Source organism: Neovison vison, chromosome 8 (assembly GCF_020171115.1).
Source record: "Neovison vison isolate M4711 chromosome 8, ASM_NN_V1, whole genome shotgun sequence".
Lineage (NCBI taxonomy): Eukaryota > Metazoa > Chordata > Mammalia > Carnivora > Mustelidae > Neogale > Neogale vison.
The window spans coordinates 77,677,431-77,700,644 of record NC_058098.1 but is presented as its reverse complement, the minus strand read 5'-3'; the positions used below and the strand labels follow the sequence as shown (position 1 = coordinate 77,700,644).

Genomic DNA, 23,214 nt, shown 5'->3' with positions numbered 1-23,214 from the left:
GGCTGATTTTAGTTGCTTTCCAACTCCAGGCTTCCTTGTCCTCCCAAGATGGCAGGGGTTGCCCCACCCTAAGTCCCTCAGAGTTACCTAACCCCTCCAGGGTAAAGGGCAGCGCTCAGCTCCTGGCATGGCATAAAGGTTCCTTCACAGTCTGTCCTGGTCTTTCTCTCCACAGTCTTCTCCCTTCTTGCCCTCAGCCAGTCAACATTAGTTTCTTTATCTCCCCCTGTTCTTCCCACCTCCTGTCTTGAAATGCCATATTCCTTCTGAGTCTGGAATGCTCATCCCAGACTTCATTACCTGGTGAACTTCTACTAGTCTTTCAAGATCCACCCCAAAGGATGTTGCTTCCATGAGGCTCCACAGGTTCCCCCGTGAGCTCTTTCCTCAGAGGCACCCGTGGTCGTGGTGCTTTTCTCTCACAGTCAACTAAAACTTCTTTGAAAGCTGGGTCCCCGCCCATTCCGAGATGCCTACCCCAAACTCTTAACATCAGCCAAGTCCCTGGGATGAGACTTAAAAGTGACCCACCCTGTAACGGTGCAGCCCCGCCCTGCATGCCTAATGCTGACACAACCCATTCCCAGGCCCTGCAGGCCCCTGCCTGTGACTTCCCGCTTCTCATTCCCAAGCCTTACCGTCTAGGCCGCTGCACTTCAAGTACAAGTCTGTCTCCCTCACTAACTTACAAACTCTGGTGAGAACTATAGGAACTGTGTCTTACTTCTGAATCATCCACATTGTCTGGCTTAAAACTTTGCTGGTAGAAACTGGATTTGTCATGGGCGTGACTTGGAGGAGGTAAGGGGGTGGCCCTCCCTTGGAGAGCAAAGTGACATGAGGTGCACTGAATGTAGCTCTCTACCTGTGCCGGAAGGTGAAAATTGCTGGAGACTTCCTGGGCCATTCTTTGGGGGGTGGAGCACTGATAGGAAAAGGGAAAATGGAAAGGGGGAGACGCAGGGCCAGGACACAGCATGCTGAACCCAAAGGTGAGGGAGTGGATTGCTACGGTAACAGAAGGCACCTCATACCTTTAATGGTCTTAAAACTCAGTGGCTTGAATAATAATAATAATAATAATTGTAGTAGTAGTAATAAGACAGAAAAAATACTCAAAATGTTAACAGCAGGTGCCCCTGGAGTGTAAAGTTACAGTCATTTATATTTATTGTGGGTTCTCCACTCAGGTTTTCTCCAAAACTCAACCGGTCTTCTCTCTGGAAATAACATGTGAATGGTATTGACTTTTTTAAAACAAAGATTATATCTTAGAAGCCACAACATACTTTACCTCTTGAGTCCCAGTCAATGTGTGTAATATAACTAGAAGCACCTTTACAGATGCCAACCCGTTTGCTTGTAAGGACATTGTAAATATCCACAAAGTTATCATGGGATGCCACAGCAAGGTATTTTCCTGTATCTGTAAAGAAAATGTGCAGTTAAAACCAGTAAAACCCAAATGTTTTACATAGGAATTTACTTGCAGGAGCTTATTTCAAAATGGGAAAATGGTCAAGGAAGTATTTAAATAGTCTGTTTTTGTAAGTTTTTGTCCCCACATAGTCTAGAAAGTCTCTGCTATAATCTTCACCTTTTGAAAATTTAATATCAGAGATCATTTCTTTTCTGTGATGGAAGGAGACCATGTCTTCAACAGTGTCAGCATTTACGACCAGGAAACTCCCATCATTCAAGCCAACTGCTAAGGCTTTCCCATCAGGGGAGAAGGCACAGCATCTTCCACCTACAAAAGAAACCACGAGGAATAGTTCTCAGCATGATTCTATTATTAAGCAGACTCAATGAAGAGAAGGAGACATTTGCCCATGTGCATTCTGCATAGACATGTGACAGTGTCTTCAACATTACCTGTGAGAAGAACTACAGCTTTGTAATTTAGAATGTATCTTCCTTTCAAACCCAAGGACGATGATCAGAATGTTAAAAGGACAAGAATAACAAAAAAACCCCCCCAAACAAAACATTTTCTCTTTCTTTAAGGTTTATCCATTCATTTCTTACTACTTGAATATCTGGAATTTTCCAAAAGACCCCAGAAGTGAATGTGGGAAAGGAGTGAAGGATTAATAAAACCAGTACTTTTGGTTCCAAGAAAAGAGAGGATATTTGAGAACAGGAATACTGGAATTCAGTTTCCAGAAACCCTTTTTTGGATATCGTGCCTTACACACAAAACTTGCTTTAGAGACCTTGCTGATCTAAGAGTCACTCCAAGTCTTTGATCCAAGAGTCCTAATGCAGAATTCTAGAGGTGAAAGATTTTATCCTGCTTCTTCTGTTATGAACAACACTCTTTCCGAAGGTGTCAATAAAACTAAACAGTACGGGCTGCCAGTGCCACGTGAGCCATGCTTCCCACTGCTTTTCGGGGTCACAGGGAGACATTTCTGAATGAGTGTGGACTCTGTGTGTGGGGGTGTTTAAAAAGATCCCTGTTTAAGAACCTCCCCCCGGGACGCCTGGGTGGCGCAGTTGGTTGGACGACTGCCTTCGGCTCAGGGCGTGATCCTGGAGTCCCGGGATCGAGTCCCACATCAGGCTCCCAGCTCCATGGGGAGTCTGCTTCGCTCTCTGACCTTCTCCTCGCTCATGCTCTCTCTCACACTCTCTCTCTCAAATAAATAAATAAAATCTTAAAAAAAAAAAAAAAAAAAAAAGAACCTCCCCCCATCTTTCTTATTGTCCAGACTTTGGTAAGCACCCCTCCTAGGGACGGGACAGTCCCACAGCCTTGTGCTGAGGAACTCCAAACTCCGTTTCCACACGCTCCCCTCTGTCACGGTTCATGGTATGCTGAAAGCTATGTCATACCAGCAACTCCAAACTGCCTTATCTAAATTCCATCTTCCTTCATGCACTCAGGTAGCAACAAGTCATTTAGGTACTGCGAGTCACACCTGGTGCCAGGGCCGAGAGAACACAAGACAAGCCTGCCCCTGAGGAGAGTCAAGATTAGGTTAACCATATAATGCAACATATAAACCAGGACACTTCTCAGAGTGAAAGGGAGAGCTATTAATAATTACTCCAGGAAAACTGCTGTGAACTGGATTGAATGGTCATCCACCTAAGATATGTTGATAGTTTTTCCACTGAACTAATTTTTAACCTAGTGAGTAAAGTTCATTGTCTGACAGGGAAGTCACTCACAAGGAGGTCTTAGTATGTCAATTTCCCCATATAAATTAGTGGTCAAAGGATTCAGTCTTGTGGTTAGGGGCTTCGGAGTCAGACCTGGGTTTGAATCCTGACTCCCCCACTGACTAAGCCCTCAAGTCCACTATAAAGAAAGGCAAATGGCAGGGAAAAACAGCCTTAGGCAGCAGTCGGAGGCTTGCTCTCTGAAGCCCACTCTGTCTGGGTCTGAGTTCAGTTCTGTCACCCATCAGCTATGCAATTTCAGGCGAACAACCTAAATTCTCTGTGGCACAGTCTCTCAGTCTGTACATGGTGATAGTAATGGCCTTACTCCTTACGTTCCCGTGAAGACCAAATGCAAACTGCGAGGAATTCATAGTTCAACAGGACCAGCCACCATCATTTTACTATTGTCTTGACATCTTTTTTCATTTTATCCTTCGGCAATACATTCTCCACATCTCTCTACTTGTAAAACTACCTGGTACAAATATTTTAGGGCCAGACCCCAATCTCAGCCTTTCCTAAGAACTTCCACAAATGCTTTGAGCCTCAGCTAAAGTTGTCCTTGGCAGCAAGCCTTCTCCTGAGCCTCCACACAACCTGCCTTGTACCAGACATCTTTCATTTGTCTCTCCACATCCGCTCTCCTCCCCTCCCTGTGCGGGCCTGCACAGATCGCGTCAGTGGCCTCTCTGGCCCTCTGGCCTGGAAAAGCATGAACAGGAGACTGGAGGGAGGGAGCAAGGAAGGAAAGAGAACAGGGAGTTTGGGGTCCAGAACCCCCAGGCTTCGTCCCCTGCAGGGTCCCTGCACACTGGCTGCGGCCCTGGGCGAGGGTCCCAGCTCCTGTCTTGCCTGTCCTCTCACACAGCTCTCACTTCTGGGTTCCAGCATTGCTCTCTCCTCTTGCCCCTTCAGGCCCAGGGCTGATGAAGGTACCTGGCTGTCACCAGTTGCATGGCGCTGCGCTAACCCTGGTCTTTCCTCAACATCCTACTCACCCCTTTAACAACTGGTCCCATTTTTAGACTCTCCTCAAAATCGCCTTATTTGAATAAACCATCTGTTGCTGGGACTCTGTTCAAACCCTGTCCATCTCTGACACTGGAGATGAGACAGTTCATCTTAGGATGCCCCAGTAGCTGACTCAGAGAAGCTACTCAACAAACGTTTGCCAAATTCGCACTTCTTGGTATACACCTCTTCGTTCTAGTGGTTAGGGTGTTAAATATATATTTACAAAATTTCTTGATAGTAACTTTTTTTTGTAAAACTTTCGTTTTTATCTAATAAAATCAGTTGCAGAGACAGTTGGACATAAAGATAAAAACAGCATTCTTTACAAGCTGATGGGTTCCAACAGACTCTCACAGCTCTCCACAAGAAGAAGAAGGACATATTGCCCCCAGGTGGTAAATGTCTGTGCAGTGCAGGGAAAACGAAGGAAGTAATGGATCAGGCCAGCTTTCTGGAACGTCTATCTGTAGCAACCAACACTGACTTCCCACGACCTGGCGTACGTGGGGGCACGTACCAGGTACTCTAAACAGCAGCTGAGTGCAGAAGAACACAATACACGCTGTTGTTGGCAAATACTTTGACAGATGTGTAGAGTGGCATCTCATACCTTTTTTGAGCTTTCGTACTGCCAGCATACGGTGTTGGGAGGATAATTCCCAGATCCGAAGTGTTTTATCGTCGCTCACCGTTGCACAGATGGGCAGGAGAGGATGGGCTGCCAGCCCCCATACTTCTCCCTCCATGTGCCCCTGTGGGAGAGGAAACAAGGCCATGTAATCTCAGTTCAGGCTTCCCGGCTAGCCCTTCTGCGGCGCTGTGCGGGGTCCGCACCCTGGGAGCACCTTCAACATGTTCACATGTGAAGAAGCACAGGCTGAGCTTCCTTGAACCAAAACGAAAGCACTAAATAATTTTTTTCATTTGAATCTAAAGGTGGGCCTACAGGAAGTCGAAGTCTTCATTTGTAAAGAAAACATGGATTCGTTGCTCATAAGCTCTGTTTATATGATGCCAAACATCTTTCCTTTTTAGAAATATCTGGGTAAATAATAAAACACCCTCATTTGATCCTCTTCCTTGATATCAAGTTAAAACAGTGTATATAGGTACACATACACTGGTAAAACAACTTGATCATGATATAAAATACCTTTATGAATAAACCCATGTTCTAAAAAGACGTAGGTAACCACCTATCTCTGACAGAGGGACTGGAAAGCTATATTCTTCCCCCCCCCCAAAAAAAGTAATTTACTAAAAAAAAAATCCAGGATCAAATTAAGGCATATGCATTGAATTTGATTGCTATATTTCTCTTTTTTTCTAGTCTTACTGAGATACAAGTGACACATAACAGTGTGTAAGTTTAAGACTGGACAGCGATATGCTTATTAATTTAATTCAATTTAAGTCCTTTGAATGCATAGCATTTGGCAAAACAAAAGCTCAGTTTTCATATCAAGTGCCTTGGGAATAACTCAGGTTCAGTGTTTGCTCACATGTTATTCTATGAAGTGAATAACAGAAAACTGAAATGTGCTTAATAGATATTGGGCTAATTCCATATACCTCTATCTTATCACAAACACACCTAAATGGCATAGAAATAATGACATAAAAGTGTTTAAAAAATGAACAATTAGAGAGAAAATGACTCTGATGCCTATAATTTATCACTCAATAAAGGAGTGTAAAGAACAGATTAGTGCATAGAACAGTAAAGCAGACCAGACTGTTCACTGAATTTCTGCTTTTAGTGGCACTTATAAAAAGGCTTTGCTTAGTAAAGCAAAAAAGAAAACCGTACACAGCATATGAAAGGTGTTTGTACTTGGACTGCTTCAGGAAACAGGTGGCTTTCTGAAGAGAAACTGGATGATTTCGGTTTAACAGGCCAACTGTTTAAGCGAAACAATAATTTGGCAGAAGATACTAAGTTCCAAATATGACATTCAAATATCTGAGAAGGGCCAAAGGCTGTAGATACTCTTTGAATTTATTGGATTTGGAGTACCCTACATCTCTAGTTTTCTAATTTTCTTCTCTTCAGAAGCCTCTCACCCCAAAGGTCACAGTCAGAGGATGGGTTAGGTGTCGACCCCAATTTCCCCCCAGAATGGATGTGCTTGGAACCCTTTCCCAGGCCAAGTCCCTTTTTCATTTTGCTTGAGAGCAGGACTGCACAGCTCTGAGACCCTTTTAAACTACTGCCTCATGTATTGACTTAAACATGGTATTTCCCTAAAAAATAGGATTACATTTCTGTAATCCCAGTGAGTGGACAGTGAGCAAGATAGGTCAGAAGTACCTCAAGTGGTATAGGAATGGGTTTGGAATCTTACCTTCCTTCTGATCACCCGTAAAGCTGGGTGTAAATAGCTACATGACTTAGAATTGATTATATTCAAAGAAAATACAATGGGAATTACAAACTCATCTCCTGACACTTTTCCCCTCCCCCAACCCAGTCTTCCTTCTCTTAAAAAATAAACAATCTATTCCAAGGGACATTGTGTTGCCATACTATTGGTGCAAATACTTTCCCACAGCAGGATAGTGGATGATCTTAACCACACTGCTTGTTCCTTCACTTTCCCTCTGTGTCCATCCTCTCTTGGAGCAGGACCATGAGCCTCATGAGCTCCATGAGTCCTGAGAGAACAGGAAGCCCTATTCCACTGTGCACAGCAGGTAGCACAGGGTGGTCCTCAGCAGGAGCCCAACAAACACTGATGGAATTGAACTACTTGGTTCTGCTTAAGAGGAAATACAAATGAGTGATAGATAAGAAGAGGAAAGCGAGAATGGAAAGAGACCTGACTATTCACTGATTTCTGAAAAGGAAAAGAATGGTACAAGTGTAAGGAGACAAGATGGCAGTAATCAACATTTTTTCCTGAAGGCTCTACCAGCTCTACTGCCTGCCCATAACTCAGGGTGCCGTGCCTTCTGCATGGTTCCTTGGCAGTCTCCATGCTAAAAGACATAGGGAGAACAGCCCAGTGTAGTGAAAGAGGAAAGGCTCTGGTATCTGACACCTTGGTTTGAATCCCAGCTCTGCAGTTCTTAGCATACGGCTGTGGGCAATTTAATGGACTTTGGGTCCCTCATCTATAAAACTTCAAATTCTTGTTGTAGAGAAATAAATGTTGTACAACAGTACTGCCTGACACAGAGTAGGCACTCAATAAATGGTACCTATAGCTCTTTTTATTATTAGAACAACAGAAACAAATATGGAGAAAAACCAGAATTATACAAAGCAAAATTATACAAAGCAAAAGGCCTTAATTTTCAAGTTTAAAACATATTTAAACAAAATAAGCTCAACTATAATGTTTTTTAAAATTAAAAAATATAGAGTTTAAATCTTACAGTATTGTTTAAATCACATGATGGTAGGGACCTAAAAAAATATTTAGCAATGTAGCATGTATGCAAATAAGTTTAAGTCTCAAACATGTGGGGATTAGGAAGAAATAATCACTTTTCAGTAAAATTAAATAAGAAGCCATGGCCAGAGAGAAAAAGAAATTTGTTTGGAAGGAAACAACAAAATCAACATCAGCTGGAGAACGAAGACATCATGCCTCACAGACACCTCCAGCGTATTCCCAGTCCCTGCTACCTGGTACTATCAGCTACAGAGCTTTTGAGGTTTTTAACGCAGAATCCTTTTTTTTTTTTTTTTAATAATTTAAAAAAATGTTTTATATTAGCCCCGGGGGTACAGGTTTGTGAATCACCAGGCTTACACACTTCACAGCACTCACCATAGCACATACCCTCCCCAATGTCCATAACGCCATCACCCTCTCCGTAACCTCCTCCTCCCGGTAACCCTCAGTTTGTTTTGTGAGATTAAGAGTCTCTCATGGTTTGTCTCCATCCTAATCCCATTTTGTTTCAGTTCACAGAATTCTTTTTTAAACACATTCTTATTCAGGATATCCTGAATGGGGCTTGGGCACATGCCACTTTAAAACCTCATAGTGTTCTGAATGATCGTGTGTGTGTGGACCTATTCCCAGGATGTAGCAAATCGAAGGGCCACTCTCAGTGGGATTTGGGAGTTCATCTCTAAGATAGAAAACTTGAAGGAGAAGGAGGTGAACCAGGGACCCAGAGAAGTCCTGAAGCTTATATAATAGGGCATATTTTTTTTACTCTGCTTTCTGAATGTACACCCTCACCCCAACCTGAGCCCTTTCTGTCTATAAATAAGGTCTGTCCATCACCAAACTGGTCACAGTCTCACCCCTTCAAGTGAGATTTTATCACTTCACTGATCTTTGAGGATTCTGTTGATGTTTATTTTAATGTGATTTTACCTGACTATAATTATTGAGGGGAGATGGAGGGCAAGAAGTAGGCCATGTGTTTACATGCACCAAGACAGAGACTAGCATGAGGCAAAAAAAAAAAATAAAAATAAAAACCCAAAAAACAAAAAACAAAGGAGACACTTATATACTTGGTGTGAGAAGAGAAAATATTTTGTCCTGACAGTTTTATAGATGTGTCAGATCGAGAAGAAAAATATCTCAAGAGCTTCCTCCACACCTGGACTTAATTTAGACAATGAGGTTATGGACTTTGAGCAGATAATGTAATGGGATAACACCCTTGGGGACCTTGGGGGTGGGAGGATATACTCTGCATATTGTAGGGACAGTAATATCTGTTGCCAGGGGGAAGACTGTGGTGGACACGTTCATGATCCCCCTGGCTTGTACTCCTATGTAGTCACCTCCTTTCCAGTGCAACATGCCCTGTGACTATCTGCCAACTGATAAAATAGGGCCAAGGGAATGGATGTCTCCATTGGACATCCATCATGGATGTTCATGATTACGTGCCTTTGAGGATATGATTATGTCACATAAGACTGTCATGCCTGTTTTTTTTCTCCTTCCCTTGGTGGCTTCAAGGAAGCAAACGGCCATGTTGGAGAACCCATGAGTCAAAGAACTGTGCGCAGCCTCTAGCCAACAGCTGACCAGAAATGCAACCGTCAGTCCTACAACCACAAGGGCATGATTTCTGCCAACAACCTGCGACATCTTGGAGCAGATTCTTCCTCAGATTCACCTCATCTGAGGTGAGCCTCAGAGGAGACTGCAGCCCTGGTCTGGACTGCAGCCTTGTGAAGCTTTAAGCAGAGGACCCAGTTAAGGTAGGCTCAGACTTCTGACGCAGAAAAAGCTTAAGATAATAAGTCTGTATTGTTTTAAGCTGCTAAATTTGTGGCAGTTTCTTACACAGCAATAGGTCAGTAAGCCAGCAGTTGTGCAACCCTGAGACCGAGTGCCTACTTCAATACGGCATCCTGAGTGCCCCCTCACCTCACCCGAGTCCCAGCTCTGACAGGAAGCGCGCATTAGAAAATGTACACAGGGGACGCCTGGGTGGCGCAGTTGGTTGGACGACTGCCTTCGGCTCAGGGCGTGATCCTGGAGTCCCGGGATCGAGTCCCACATCGGGCTCCCAGCTTCATGGGGAGTCTGCTTCGCTCTCTGACCTTCTCCTCGCTCATGCTCTCTCTCACTGTCTCTCTCTCTCAAATAAATAAATAAAATCTTTAAAAAAAAAAAAAAAAGAAAAAAAGAAAATGTACACAGTACCTGAACAAGCAGTGTCATTGGGCCGCTTTTATCAATTTCCAGGATCTCCCCATTTTTTGTTCCGACCAGGATATGTCCATGTCCCAAAGTGATAGCACGAATTGAAGGGTTATCTTCCAAAAGCAAGCCTGAGGGGGGAAATGCTGCACTTAATATTGTAAACAGTGCATTGAGTAGAACAACAACAACAAGCAGTCTGATATTCATATATAGTCTGTCTTTGTAGTTCAAAAGTACTAGTAGCACCAGGCAATCAGCCTTGACCTTTCTACCAGGGACCTAGAGGTCTAACTGCAGAAGAAGGAGAACTGTTTTAGTAACGGCTGTCCACGAACTTCAGTACCATCTTTTCCATTCCTATGAAAAGAAAGATTCCGATGACATATTCAGGGGTGGCACCTTTTGAGCTGGTTGACAATGCTGCTCTTTTAATGGCGTAAGTCTTCAAGCATCTTTCAAACATGTCATCCCAGAGTTCTACAATTCCATCCTTTCCACCCGTTACAAAACCCTGTGAAGGCATACATGGGAAGAATGAAATATACATCAGAATGACAAGTTGCCCACCTGGCCTCTAAAGGGCTCCCCCTTGGGAAAAGCAGCTTTGGTCTGTGTTTCCTTCCTAGTATAGGAGACTGAAAAACCTGATAACATGTAATATTAATAAAGTATCTCCTAGAAACATCTCTCCCCTACTTCTCTAGTGGATAAAGCACATTCTCATTGTGTGTTCCTCACACTTTCCTCAGACCTTTGGTTGGTATTTGGCACCCTAGGTCCTGGATGGCCATTTCTGTGCCCCGTCCCCCACTTCAATGTAGGTGCCTAAAGAACAGGAAAGCCTGGCAGAGTTTCTGGTATCTCATCTCTTCCTACTGAATGAACTGGAATTAGCATCGCAATTAAAAATGATTATTAAGTATGTTAAAATAGATATTTACTTCCAGGAGAAAACATCATTATCTTTTAAGAGGAACTTAGGCAGTTCATGTAACATTGTTCAATGGACATCAATGTCCAAAATAATTAAAATCCAGATTAATTTTTATAAAACCTGGAAAGTAAAATGCTTAACATATTGGGTATTATTATTATTATTATTTTTTTACTGAACAGTGATCTTTATTCTTGTTCTAAGCTTATGATTTCTTGGCTTTACTAGTTTTCCTTTCTGGCAAATTATATATACCAACTGCTCTTTGGAAAAATATTTTTTAAATGGAAAATACTAAGTAATTCATTGTTTTCTTGGAGAGTTTTAGTTTCCTTTATTCCAATGAAGTTCATGAGGAAATAATATTTTGAAGTTTTTTTTTACATTAAATACCCATATTCTCATTACAGATATATAGGGGAGACTCAATTCCCAAATTAAATTCAAATTATACTGTGACATCCTTGTATTTTCCATGATGTTTCGGATTAACTTACCAAGCAATGAAAGAGTTTAAATAAATTATAGCACATCAACTTCAAGACCTAGACAGATTTTGCTTTCTACTTTAATCTCGTCTAATGTATGGCTTAAGCCAGAACAAATTTGACAGTAAAAAACAGCTTAACCACTAAAACTACCGCTATAGTTGCACATCTAACAAGAACCTACTTTGGTACTGGGATCAGTATAATTACCTGGGAACAGGGAAATGCAAAATGAGGCGTGGCTTAGTAAGGTGTGTTGGGTGGCTTATGTTGTTTGGAGGTCAGAGAGCAGAAAAAGTGGCACCACCAGCAAGCTGGCAGTGAATAAAAAAATAGATTTTTCTGGCAAAGTGGTTCAACAAGGTATTTTCATAGTACTGACAGTGTCATCTTTTAAAAACAAATAACAACAAAAGAGCACTGTAAGGTAGGAAGGTGGCTGGACAGAGCAGGTTAGAGATGAGCTTAAGTGGAAATACAGCAGGTGTGAAGATTATTTTGTATCAGCTTAACTGGTCACAGGGTGCTCTGATTAAATTTTATTTCTGTATATATCTGGGAGCGTATTCCCAGATCAGATTAGCATTTGCATTGGTGCACTCAGTAAGATGGATTGCCCTCCCCAATGTAGGTGAGCAATATCCAATTCTTTGAGAGTCTGAAGAGAGCAAAAGGTGGAGGAAGGAGGAATTCATCCTTGTTTTTCCTGGCTCACTGAATGAGCTGGGACATCTCTTCTCCCACCCTCAGACTGAGATACACACTACTGGCATCCCTGGTTCTCTGGCCTTTGGACTCGCACTCAAGTTATACCACCAGCTTTCCAGGGGTTACAACTTACACAGGACATCGTGGGACTTCTTAGCCTCTATAACCACATAAACCAATTCCTTATAACAATTTTTTTTTTGGTAGATGTGTATGTATATGTATGTCCTATGGGTTCTTTTTTCTCTAGAAAACCCTAATACAGACTTTATAGCTAATACTTTACAGCTAATACTAGCAAACACTAATACAGACTTTAACACTCTTGTTAAAGCTGAAGCTGTCTACACAGGAACAAAGTGGTTATGAACTAAACTTGTGGTCAAACTGATGAGTGGGACAATAATCGAACCATTTGCTACTTTGAGGTCTTTGTTATTGTGTACTAAAGAGGAAGAGAATGTTGAAATATTTCTCAGGACTCATCTGCTACTGGGTTTGTGCATTATCTCAACACTTCTTGAGGGGCTCTCAGGGGTGAGAGCCAGGAGGAACAAGTATGAAAAAAGTAGAAACTGCACATAAAGAAATCACTAGAAATGAAAGAATTTTTTAAAATATTTGGGCTCCTCTCCATTCGCGACAACTACTTCCCAATTCAGACGGTTTTAGAGACAAGCACGCATCCTGCTGGTGTGGGCCTTCCTCAGACTAATTTAGAATTTTAGAAAGCTAATGACGAAAATATGTCATACCTTATCCAATGCATACATAGCAAACACAGGCCCGTCATGAGCTTTCACTGTCTTTAGTAGTAGAATATCTTTCCAAATAAAAATATCTCCAGTAGCTGCTCCTGAAAACACTAGATCTTCCATTCGTCCATAAGAAACACACATCATTGTTTCCAATTTTCCAACACTGCCAAAAATTCCTCTTTTAGAGGTGAAGCCCCCACCTGAAGTGGACCAAGAACATATGTTATTTTTTTGAAAAACCGACACCTTCTACGAGCAATTGGAATGACTATCTTCAGTGGAAAAACCCAGTGTGTCTACATTACATGTATATGGAAAGATGGCAGAAAACATCATAAACAAAAATATTCTAAGAGGGTTTCTCATTTACATATTCATTAATTGTTTATTGACTCCCTCCTTTGTGGTAGATACAGTGGTTGCTGCTGGGGTATAAAGACAAGAAGGAGTTTCTTCATTCAGTGAACTTAGGTTTTGTTTGGGGAGGCTGCCATTATGCACCTCAGTCCAACAAGACATGCATCTAACCAAGGTTCAGTGCTGGTTCCATTCCAGCCAGAGGAGGAAGGACTTGGTTCCCCGGGCAAGCTAGGAAAGTCTTCATGAATGCTGACCAGAGAGAATGCCAACAACACCAGCAGTAAGGAAAAATGCAAACATATGACCTATGTTTTGCCTTGATTTTTTGTCCTGGGAACTTCAGGGTGGAAAAGCGAATCACTGTGTAGGAAAAGTTATATCACATTTGTCCCTGAGATGTTCACATTTCCCTGTACTTGTACTTCCCAGTACTAACTGGCACTGACAAACCCAGACCTATTTCAGAAAACGAGGCACAGGCTGACTCTCCAGATATGGTGGGTGCCACTATCTCTTCTTTAAAGCAGAAAGCACTGGAACAGTTGCATATTTACGTTTTGTCCAGTGTAAGATTATGTGTGCATGGTACCTAAGCTGATGGTAAGAATTCAAAATCCCAGTAATAGTTCTGGTTTATTAGTGAGAAGAATACGATGTCCTTGCATGTTTTGTTATGCTTATTCACTCAGCCTTATCATCAATATTATAATGCACACAGATTTACTTGGATCACCTATGGTGTATCATGTTGGGGTTTAATTCATGTTTGAATTCAGTGATAAAAGAACCCTCAAAATACTGAAAATGTTGTTCACCCAACCAAAGTGATTATTTTATTTCCTGTTTGGTGGTCCAACATAATTACAGCTTTCAGAACAGATGATTAAATATAGAAATAATTATTTTCACAAAACATTTCCTAAAGCTTTCTAGATATTGAGAAACATGCATGCATCATATGGAGTGTTCCGAGTTTTACAACTTGGACCTTAAGCAGCCCAAAGTGAAGATGGAAGAGAATGTCTTCTAGGCACATTTTAATTTTAAATTGCAGAGACTGGCTACATAATAGTGGTGGGCTTTTTTCCAGAGAGTTTTTTTTTAAAGTTCTCAACCACATAAATGATAAACCCAAACAACCGTACCTGCTTGTTGCCAGAATTTGATGTGCTTCATCCCAACTGTAACCAGTTTGTCAACATGGTGTGGGTTACATTTAACCACAAATATCTTATCTTTATGCCCTCTGTAAATGACAAATAGAAAAAATATATAGTTGTCATGAAGCTTTGATACTGAGTTTTATTAAAAGCATACATTTGGTCTAACTTTCATTAAATACTTCTAACAGGACAAATAAATCAGAAAGTAATTTAAAATATATATAAGGTCTATATTAAAACCATGACCTTTGGCTTTTCTTTGCATATTTGAGCCCTCTCTTCTAACTCTCATACTGCTACCAAAGTCTATTCACTTATGCTTTTAAAAAGTAATGAAATATTTATAGTGGATAAGACAGTCTCCATAAGATAAAATTAATGCCACTATCATAAGACTTCATTTCTCAGGATAGAGAGGTCTTGTATAGAAAAAAGGGGAAGACACTGCCATCATATTAATGAGAACCTTCAAATGTAATATTCTTTGCTGTGGAAGGCATAACTTTAGGTTAAACAGAACTTCAGTTAAAAGTGTATTTACTAGAAATTGAAGTCTCTAGTTCACATCCACGGGGAGAGAAAGGATGTCATCTATTAATCCAAGGCACGTTAGGATCCTTTGCATTCAGAAATACAAGTTTATAACCCAAGATGCAGAAAGACACATATAAAAATTAAGACCGACTACAGATCTGATGCTTTTGACCTGGTGTTCCATAGTGCCAGGGAAGTTTTGCTGCAGAGTAGGTTCATATTAGAACTTAAGGATTTACTGGACTTAATGAATTTTACTGGATTTAATGGACTGATGGTCTTCTCTCCTATATTAGAACCTAACTTTTGTTACGTAAATAAAAGCAATTAACAAAAAGAACATAACTGACCAACATTTCCTATGAATACATATCCTACTATCTTAAATAAAATTCTAGCAAAGGAAATCCAGTAATACATTAAAAATACTTTGTGAGGGGCGCCTGGGTGGCTCAGTGGGTTAAGCCTCTGCCTCTGGCTCAGGTCATGATATTAGGTCCTGGAATTGAGCCCCGCATCAGACTCTCTGCTCAGCAGGGAGCCTGCTTCCCCCTCTTTCTCTCTCTGCCTGCCTCTCTGCCTACTTGTGATCTCTCTCTGTCAAATAAATAAATGAAACCTTTAAAAAATACTTTGTGAATGAATGCAAGGATGGTGTATGATTATGGACTTAAATGGTACAATTCATATTAATATGCATAAGAAAACTTGTATTATTTTCACAGATACTGCAAATTTGACAAAATTTGCAGTATTTGTGAAAATTTGACACAATTTTTTTGACAAATTTATTATTTGACAAAAATCTAACACTCACTTGTAATTAAAAATACTCAACTAGCACTCATTAAAGTAGGAATTAATGGAGACTTATCTCTTAAGACACTTATATTTCCCTGCAGTCTTTGACTCTCATTGAAAAACTCAGATTCATTCAAGAACAACTATACACAGGCCAGCTCTCGAGATGTTGTGTGCCATTATCCTTTAGAAACAGAAAATGCAGAAACAGTACCTTTTTCATGATGTGTTTTTGTGTGTGTCAACTCAAAAGTCCGATTCCTACTTAATAGCATTCCCGATGGAGTCAGGAACAAGATTATCACCACTGCCATTTAACTTTGTATTGAACATATTAACAAGTGCAATTAGTTAAGGTTTTAAAAGTTAAAAACCTAAGAGCTGGAATGTAACAGGTAAAACTATTTCTATTTGCAGATGATCTAACTATATATCTAGAAAACTCAAAAAAAAATGTAAAAACAATTACTAACAAGATAATTTAGTCAAGCTACAGCATACAAAATTAAAGACAGAATCAACAACATATACAACAAACAACTGAAAAATACAATGGAATAAATGACTGTATACACAACAACAAAAAAATCAAGGTATAAATTCAACACCAAAACCTACTCATAGATGTTTACAGCAGTTGTACTTCTAATTGACAAAACTTGGAAGCAATCAAGATGTCCTTCCACAGGTAAGTAAGAAAAAAAAGTGGTACCTTCTTATAATGGAGTATCATTCAGTGATAAAGAGAAATGAGCTATCAAGCCATGAGAAGACATGCAGGAACCTTTGGTGGAGTCATTAGGGTTTTCTATATATAAGATCATGCCATATGCAAATAGTGACAGTTTTGCCTTTTCCTCACCAATTTGGATGCCTTTTGTTTCTTTTTCTTGTCTGATTGCTGTAGCTATGACTTCCAGTACTATGTTGAATGAAAGTGGTGAGAAAGTACATCCTTGTCTTTTTCCTATCTTAGAGGAAAAGCTTTTAGTTTTTCACCATTCCGTATGATGTTAGCTGTGGGTTTTTCATACATGGCCTTACTCTTAGATCTAATAAACAAGTTCAGTAAAATTGCAGGATAAAAATTAGTACACAGAAGTCTGTTGTATTTCTATATACTAATAAGTAGTAAAAAGAGAAATTAAGAAAAGCAACCCAATTTATAATTGTACCAAAAAGAATAAGTTACCTACAATTAAACTTAATCAAGGAGGTTAAAGTCCTATACTCTAAAACCTATAAGACACTGATGAAAGAAACTAAAGATGACAAAAACAAATGTAAAGATATACCATGCTCATGGGTTAGAAGCATTAATATTGTTAAAATGTCCATAGTACCCAAAGCACTCTAAAAATTCAGAGAAATCACTATCAAAATACCAATAGCATTTTTCACAGAACTAGAACAAATAATCCTAAAATCTACATGGAACCACAAAGACCTTGAATAGTCAGTCAAAGAAATCTTAAGAACAAAGCAGGAGGTTATCACAATCCCAGATTTCAAGGTACATTACCAAGTTATAGTAACCAAACAGTATGATACTGGCACACAGACAGACATATAAATGAATGGAATAATATAGGGAGCCAAGAAATAAATCCATGCCTATATGGTCAATTAATTTACAACAAAAGAGGCAAGAATTTATAATTGGTCAAAGCCTTTTCAACAAACGGTGCTGAGGAAACTGGAGAGCTATATACAAAAGAAGGACACAAGAGCACTTTCTTATACCACGCACACAAAAAATGCAAATAAAGACCAAAATGTGGACTTGAAACCATAAAAATCATACAAGAAAACATGGGCAGCAATCTCTTAGACATTGACCTCAACAACATATTTAAGGATACATCTCCTCAGGTAAGATAAACAAAAGCAAAAATAAATTATCAGGACACTAAAATAAGATTTTTCACAGCAAAGGAAACCATCAACAAAACAAAAAAGTAACCTAGGGAATGGGAGAAGATATTGGCAAATGATATATATATATATATATATATTTGTATATGATATATGCAAAATATAAAAAAATTATACAACTCAACACCATAAAAAATCCCATTAAAAAATGGGTGGCACACTTGAATAGACATTCTTCTAAAGAAGACATACAGGTGGACAACAGACACATAAAAAGATACTCAACATCACTCATCATCAGGGAAATACAAATCAAAAGTGCAATGAGATACCACTTCACACCTGTCAGAATGGCTACTATCAAAAATATAAGAAATAACAGGTGTTGGCAGGGATGTGGAGAAAAAGGAACCCTCATGTACTGTTGGTGAGAATACAAATTGGTGCAGCCACTGTGGAAAACAGTATGGAAGTTCCTCAAAAAACTGAAAAAAAAAATACAGGATCCAATAATTCCATGACTGGATATTTACCCAAAGGAAACAAAAGCACTAATTCCAAAAGATCTATGCACCCCTATATTTATTTCAGCATTTCTTACAATAGCCAAGATATAGAAGCAACCCAAGTGTTCACCATAGATGAGTGGACAAGGAAGATGTGGTGTGTGTATAGACACACACACACAGACACACACACACACACGAATATCACTCAACCATTAAAAAGAATGAAATCATGCCTTTTGCAACAATATAGATAGACCTAGAGAGTATTATGTTAAGTGAAATAAGTCGGACAGAGAATGACAAATCCCATGAGATTTCACTGACATGTGGAATCTAAAAACCAAATGAGCAAATGAAACAAAATTGAAACAGACTCATAAGTACAGAGAACAAATTTATGGTTGCACAGGGGATGGAGCTTGGAGAATGGCCAAAACAGCTGAAGGGGATTACAACCTGACAGTTATGAAATAAATCAGTTATGGATGAAAAGTATAGGAGGGAAGATAGTCAATATTTTAACAACTTTGGATGGTGATAGATAACTACACCTACCATGTTAAGCATTTCAAAATGTATATAAATGTCAAATCACTACGTTATACACCTGAAACTCAGATAACATTGTAGATCCACTACACTTCACTTAAATAATAAAATAAAAATGTTTAAGTTAGAAATGTTTAATGAAGCATATATAGGTCAAATGACACAATGTCTCAAATTTTCTTTAAAACATGCTAGCAAATATTGCTAGAATATTAAAGTATTCTAGCAAAAAATTGAGTAAAAGAAAAAAATGAGGGGGGAAAGATTTGTGCCATCTGTAGAATGAAGCAGCTGGGTGAAAGGGAGTCCACTATGCTATTTCCTCCACTTCTGTGTAACTTTGAAATTTTCCATAATAAACTGAAAGAACAGGACAGAGCATCTCCATGCCCATTACATGGGCCCTACAGTAATAGGCAGGGAAAGGAGAAGAACTGATGTTTGAAATTTCTTTCTTCATTTCTTTGAAAGTCCACAGTGACACATGGACATTAGGGCCAAGATACATCACTGGAGGTTATCAGGAAAATAAGGACAGAGAGATTAAAAAGTATAGATATGAAAGGAGAGAAAATATGCTTAACACCAAGATGAGAAATAGACCAGAAAATCATAAAAGACATTAAGTGTCCAAAGATTTCTTGCTTGGAGGAAAATCCCCATGGATCCTAAATCATTAATAAAAACTTTAGAGAGAAGATGCTAGAGAAAACTGACATGAAAATTGAGAGCATGTATAACAAATTACATTTCCCACACAGAAAAGAGGACTGTTTTGTGTTTATCCAATGCCAAATATTTATAGATAGTTGGGAAAAAAATTTTTTGAGAGCACTTTTTAGTTTTCATCCAATTTTTTGATGAATGATGGCAGGTTAATGTTTAATGTCAACATCTACATAAAGGACATTCGTGGATATTTCTGCAATCTTTCCCTTAAACCCTTGTTAAATCTGTAAGGTAGTTGCCTACAACTATGTCAGTAAGAAAAATAAAATGGAAAGAGTTACAGGTCCTAACCAGAAAGTTAGAATGTGGAAGACTGTCCTTCTGCCCTAATAAAGGATGATTCCTCATGCCAGAGTCGTAAGTAATTCACCCCATAGGGCAAGTGCAGTAAAAGAGGGAAGTGCAGTGGGAGTGCAGTGGAAGAGGGAAGGAATGTCCCTCTTTCAGAAGTCCAGGGCAGCTGCACAAAGGTAAGTTGGTTCCCAAATGTTCTATTCAGAACCCTTCATTTGCTTAGAGGCCCAGGCCTGTCTGTGATTTGCACTCTCTTTTTTTGTAGAGGTAGCCCACAACTTGGAAGAGTGAAAGAATGACTGAATTATACCCCATCTTCAAAAAAGATTTGAAATAGCTTATAATACACCAAAAACCATAAGATACCTATGAATAAACATACGAAGTAAATGATCTGTACTCTGGAAATGAATACTGATGAAAAAAATCGAGGAAGACACACAAAAAATGGAAAAACATTCCATGCTAATAAATTGGAAGAACAAATATTATTAAAATATGGCTATAGTGCCCAAAGCAAGTACACATTTAATGCTGTTCCTATCAAAATACCACTGGCATTTTTTTTTTTTTTGCAGAGCTAGAATAAACAATCCTAAAATTTGTATGGAACCACAAAAGACCCCAAGTAGCCAAAGCAACCCTGATAAAGAAAAGGAAAGCTGGAGGCATCACAATTCAGACCTCAAGCTATATTACAAAACTGTAGTGATCGTAACAATATGCTACTGGCACAAAAACAACCACAGATTAATAGGACAGAATAAAGAACCCAGAAATGGACCCACAACTGTATGGTCATTTTTTTTTTTTTTAAGAGAGAGAGTACATGCGAACATGGGGGAGGGGCAGAGGGGTTGGGAGAGAGAATCCCAAGCAGACTTTACGCTTGGTGTGGAGTCTGACATGGCATTCGAACTCATGACCCTGAGATCACGACCTGAGCCAAAATCAAGAGTCAGATGCATAACTGACTGAGCCACCCAGGCATCCCATGTTCAACTAATCTTCAGCAAAGCAGCAAAGAATATCAAATGGAAAAAAACAGTCTCTCCAACGTGACATATTGGGAAAACTGGACAGCAACATGCAGAACAATGAAACCGGACCACTTTCTTACACCATACACAAAAATAAATTCAAAATGGATGAAGGACCTAAATGTGAAACAGGAAACGATCAAGATCCTAGAGGAAAAAACAGGCAGCAACCCCTGGGACCTCGGCTATAGCAGCTTCCTACTAGGTATAATCTCCTGAGGCAAGGGAAACAAAAGCAAAAATGAACTATAGGGACTTTGTCAAGATAAAAAGCTTCTGCATAGTGAAGGAAACAATCAATAAAACTAAAAGGCAACCTACAGAATGGAAGATGTTTGCAAGTGACATATGTGATAAAAGTTTAGTATCCAAAATCTATGAAGAACTTCTCAAACTCAACATCCAAAAACCAAATAATCCAGTTAGGAAATAGATAGAAAATATGAATAGTTATTTTTTGAAAGACATCTACATGGCTAACAGACATATGGAAAGACACTCAACCACTCAGCATCAGGGAAATACAAATCAAAACCATGAAGAGATAACACTCACACCTGTCATGATACCTAAAATTAACATCACAGGGAACAACAGGTATTCATGAGGATGTGGAGAAAGGGGAACCCTCTTACACTGTTGGTGGGAATGCAAACTAGTGTGGCCACTCAGGGAAACAGTATGGAGAATCCTTGAAAAGCTAAAAATAGAACTACCTTACAATCCAGTGATAGTACTACTAGGTATTTACCCCAAGGCTACAAAAATACAGATACAAAGGGACATGTGCACCCCAATGTTTATAGCAGCATTACCAATAATAGCCAAACTACGGAAAGAGCTCAAATGTCCACTGACTCCTGACTGGATAGTGGTGTGTGTGTGTGTGTGTGTGTGTGTGTGTGTATATATACATACATACATACATACATGGTGGAATATTACTCAGCCATTAAAAAGAATGAACTTTGCCACTTGCAACAGTGTGGATGGAACTAGAGTATATTATGCTAAATGAAATAAGCCAGAGAAAGACAAATACCATATGACTTCACTCATATGTAGAATTTAAGAAACAAAACAGATGAACACACGGAAGGGGGAAGGAGAGAGAGAGAGAGAGGGAAACACACCGTAAGAGACTCAACTATAGGGAACAAAGTGCAGGTTGATGGAGGGAAGGGAGTGAGGGGATGGAATAAATGAGTGATAGGTATTAAGTAGGGCACTTGAGATGAGCTCTGGGTGTTGTACGTAAGTGGTTAACCACTGAATTCTACTCCTGAAACCAATACTACACTATATAGTAACTAACTAGAAACCAAATAAATATTTGAAAAAAAAATAAAAAAGGACAACATATGCTTATAAAAAAATTTTAAAAAGAGCCTACAATACAGAATAATAAAAAAGAACAAGTTAGGTAACAGTAAGAGTAAAGTGAGAGGGCATACTGGCGAATGACAAAAAGAAGCCAGTTGCAGAGCCCTATGTGAAATATCTCACATAGGAATAAAAATGGATAAGCATACTAGAACAATATACACTAAAGAACATACGCTAAAATGTTGGCTCTGTCGTGGGTTGTAGAATAATGGATTATTTTCATTTTCCTGTTGGCGCTTTTTTGTGGTAACTTTTCTATATTGATCATGCATTATTTTGAAAACAGAAAAGAGTAATGCATGTGATTCTAAAAAAGAGATACTCATTTTTAAAAAGGAAAGTGAGAAAAGAAAGGTGCCAATTTGGTCTGCAGGAGACTTTATCCCATTCCCTAAATGCATATCCAGGTGGGGACCTATAAAAAACCAAACAACAGGGCTCACATAGAAACACACACTCTGCAAGTCTGTGTACCTGCTCTTCCCGGGCCCATGTTTTGTCCCTGAGCTTTCCAGGAGTGCAATTATGTCACACGGACAGTGTAAGTATTCTTGTTAGGCACCTTGACTACTGTACCTTTTGCCTCCTATTCGTGCTTCTGAGATGAAGCCTGTCAATAATTAGTCACTGTCCCCCACAGGGGGACTACTGGTGTATTTGATTTGAAATGCAAATAAAGGGACATAGAGGTACCTGATTATCTCCTTATTCTTCTCTGACTGACACTGATATTAGGCAATTTAACTCCTGTCCGTAAGAGATTGGCTTTGGTTATTAAATGGGTCACTCAACTATAACACTAAAATCTGAACAACCTTCAAAAGGAAAAAAAAAACTGAAAAAATTCATTTGTAACAGAGGTGATTGAAATCTTTCATGAAAATTAGCAAAGAGATGAAAGAACCATTCAGAGATTGGGATTAAGTCTCAGAGCAATCTTGCAGTAAGAGCTCCACGTTCCAATCCCGGATTTCTCTAGTTTTTCTGAGTTGAGAACAAAGGAGTTTCCATGCAGCATTTTCACAAGTGCAGGCGGCGCCCCTTAGACCTGGTGTCAGCTGGTAACTCCCCATGGCTCCTGCCTTGCCCATCCCTCCAGGGGCAGCTCTCACATCCCGGGGTTGGGGGTTGAGGGAGGCTGCCAGAAGCAGATTTGCGGCTAAGCTGGGCTCGTGCCCATCACTGGCATGACTGATACACACAAGTACAAAGTGAGGGGTGTCACTGAGTGAATCAAGCCCTCTCAGGAGCTATGAAGACTCCTTGAAGCCTTA

At 39.7% G+C, this 23,214-nt stretch overlaps 1 protein-coding gene across 2 annotated transcripts in view; it reads right to left on the bottom strand.

The window, feature by feature from the left end:
• Positions 1 to 23,214, bottom strand: part of EML6 (EMAP like 6) — a 275,740-nt gene that overhangs the window by 60,934 nt on the left and 191,592 nt on the right. For both annotated transcript variants that reach the window (XM_044263968.1, XM_044263967.1), the window contains exons 17-23: positions 14,206 to 14,306; positions 12,698 to 12,900; positions 10,212 to 10,323; positions 9,813 to 9,940; positions 4,796 to 4,937; positions 1,598 to 1,750; positions 1,295 to 1,426 (exon numbers count right to left, since the gene is read on the bottom strand). In XM_044263968.1, coding sequence (XP_044119903.1) covers positions 1,295 to 1,426; positions 1,598 to 1,750; positions 4,796 to 4,937; positions 9,813 to 9,940; positions 10,212 to 10,323; positions 12,698 to 12,900; positions 14,206 to 14,306 — 971 coding nt within the window. The remainder of the gene's footprint in view (positions 1 to 1,294; positions 1,427 to 1,597; positions 1,751 to 4,795; positions 4,938 to 9,812; positions 9,941 to 10,211; positions 10,324 to 12,697; positions 12,901 to 14,205; positions 14,307 to 23,214) is intronic.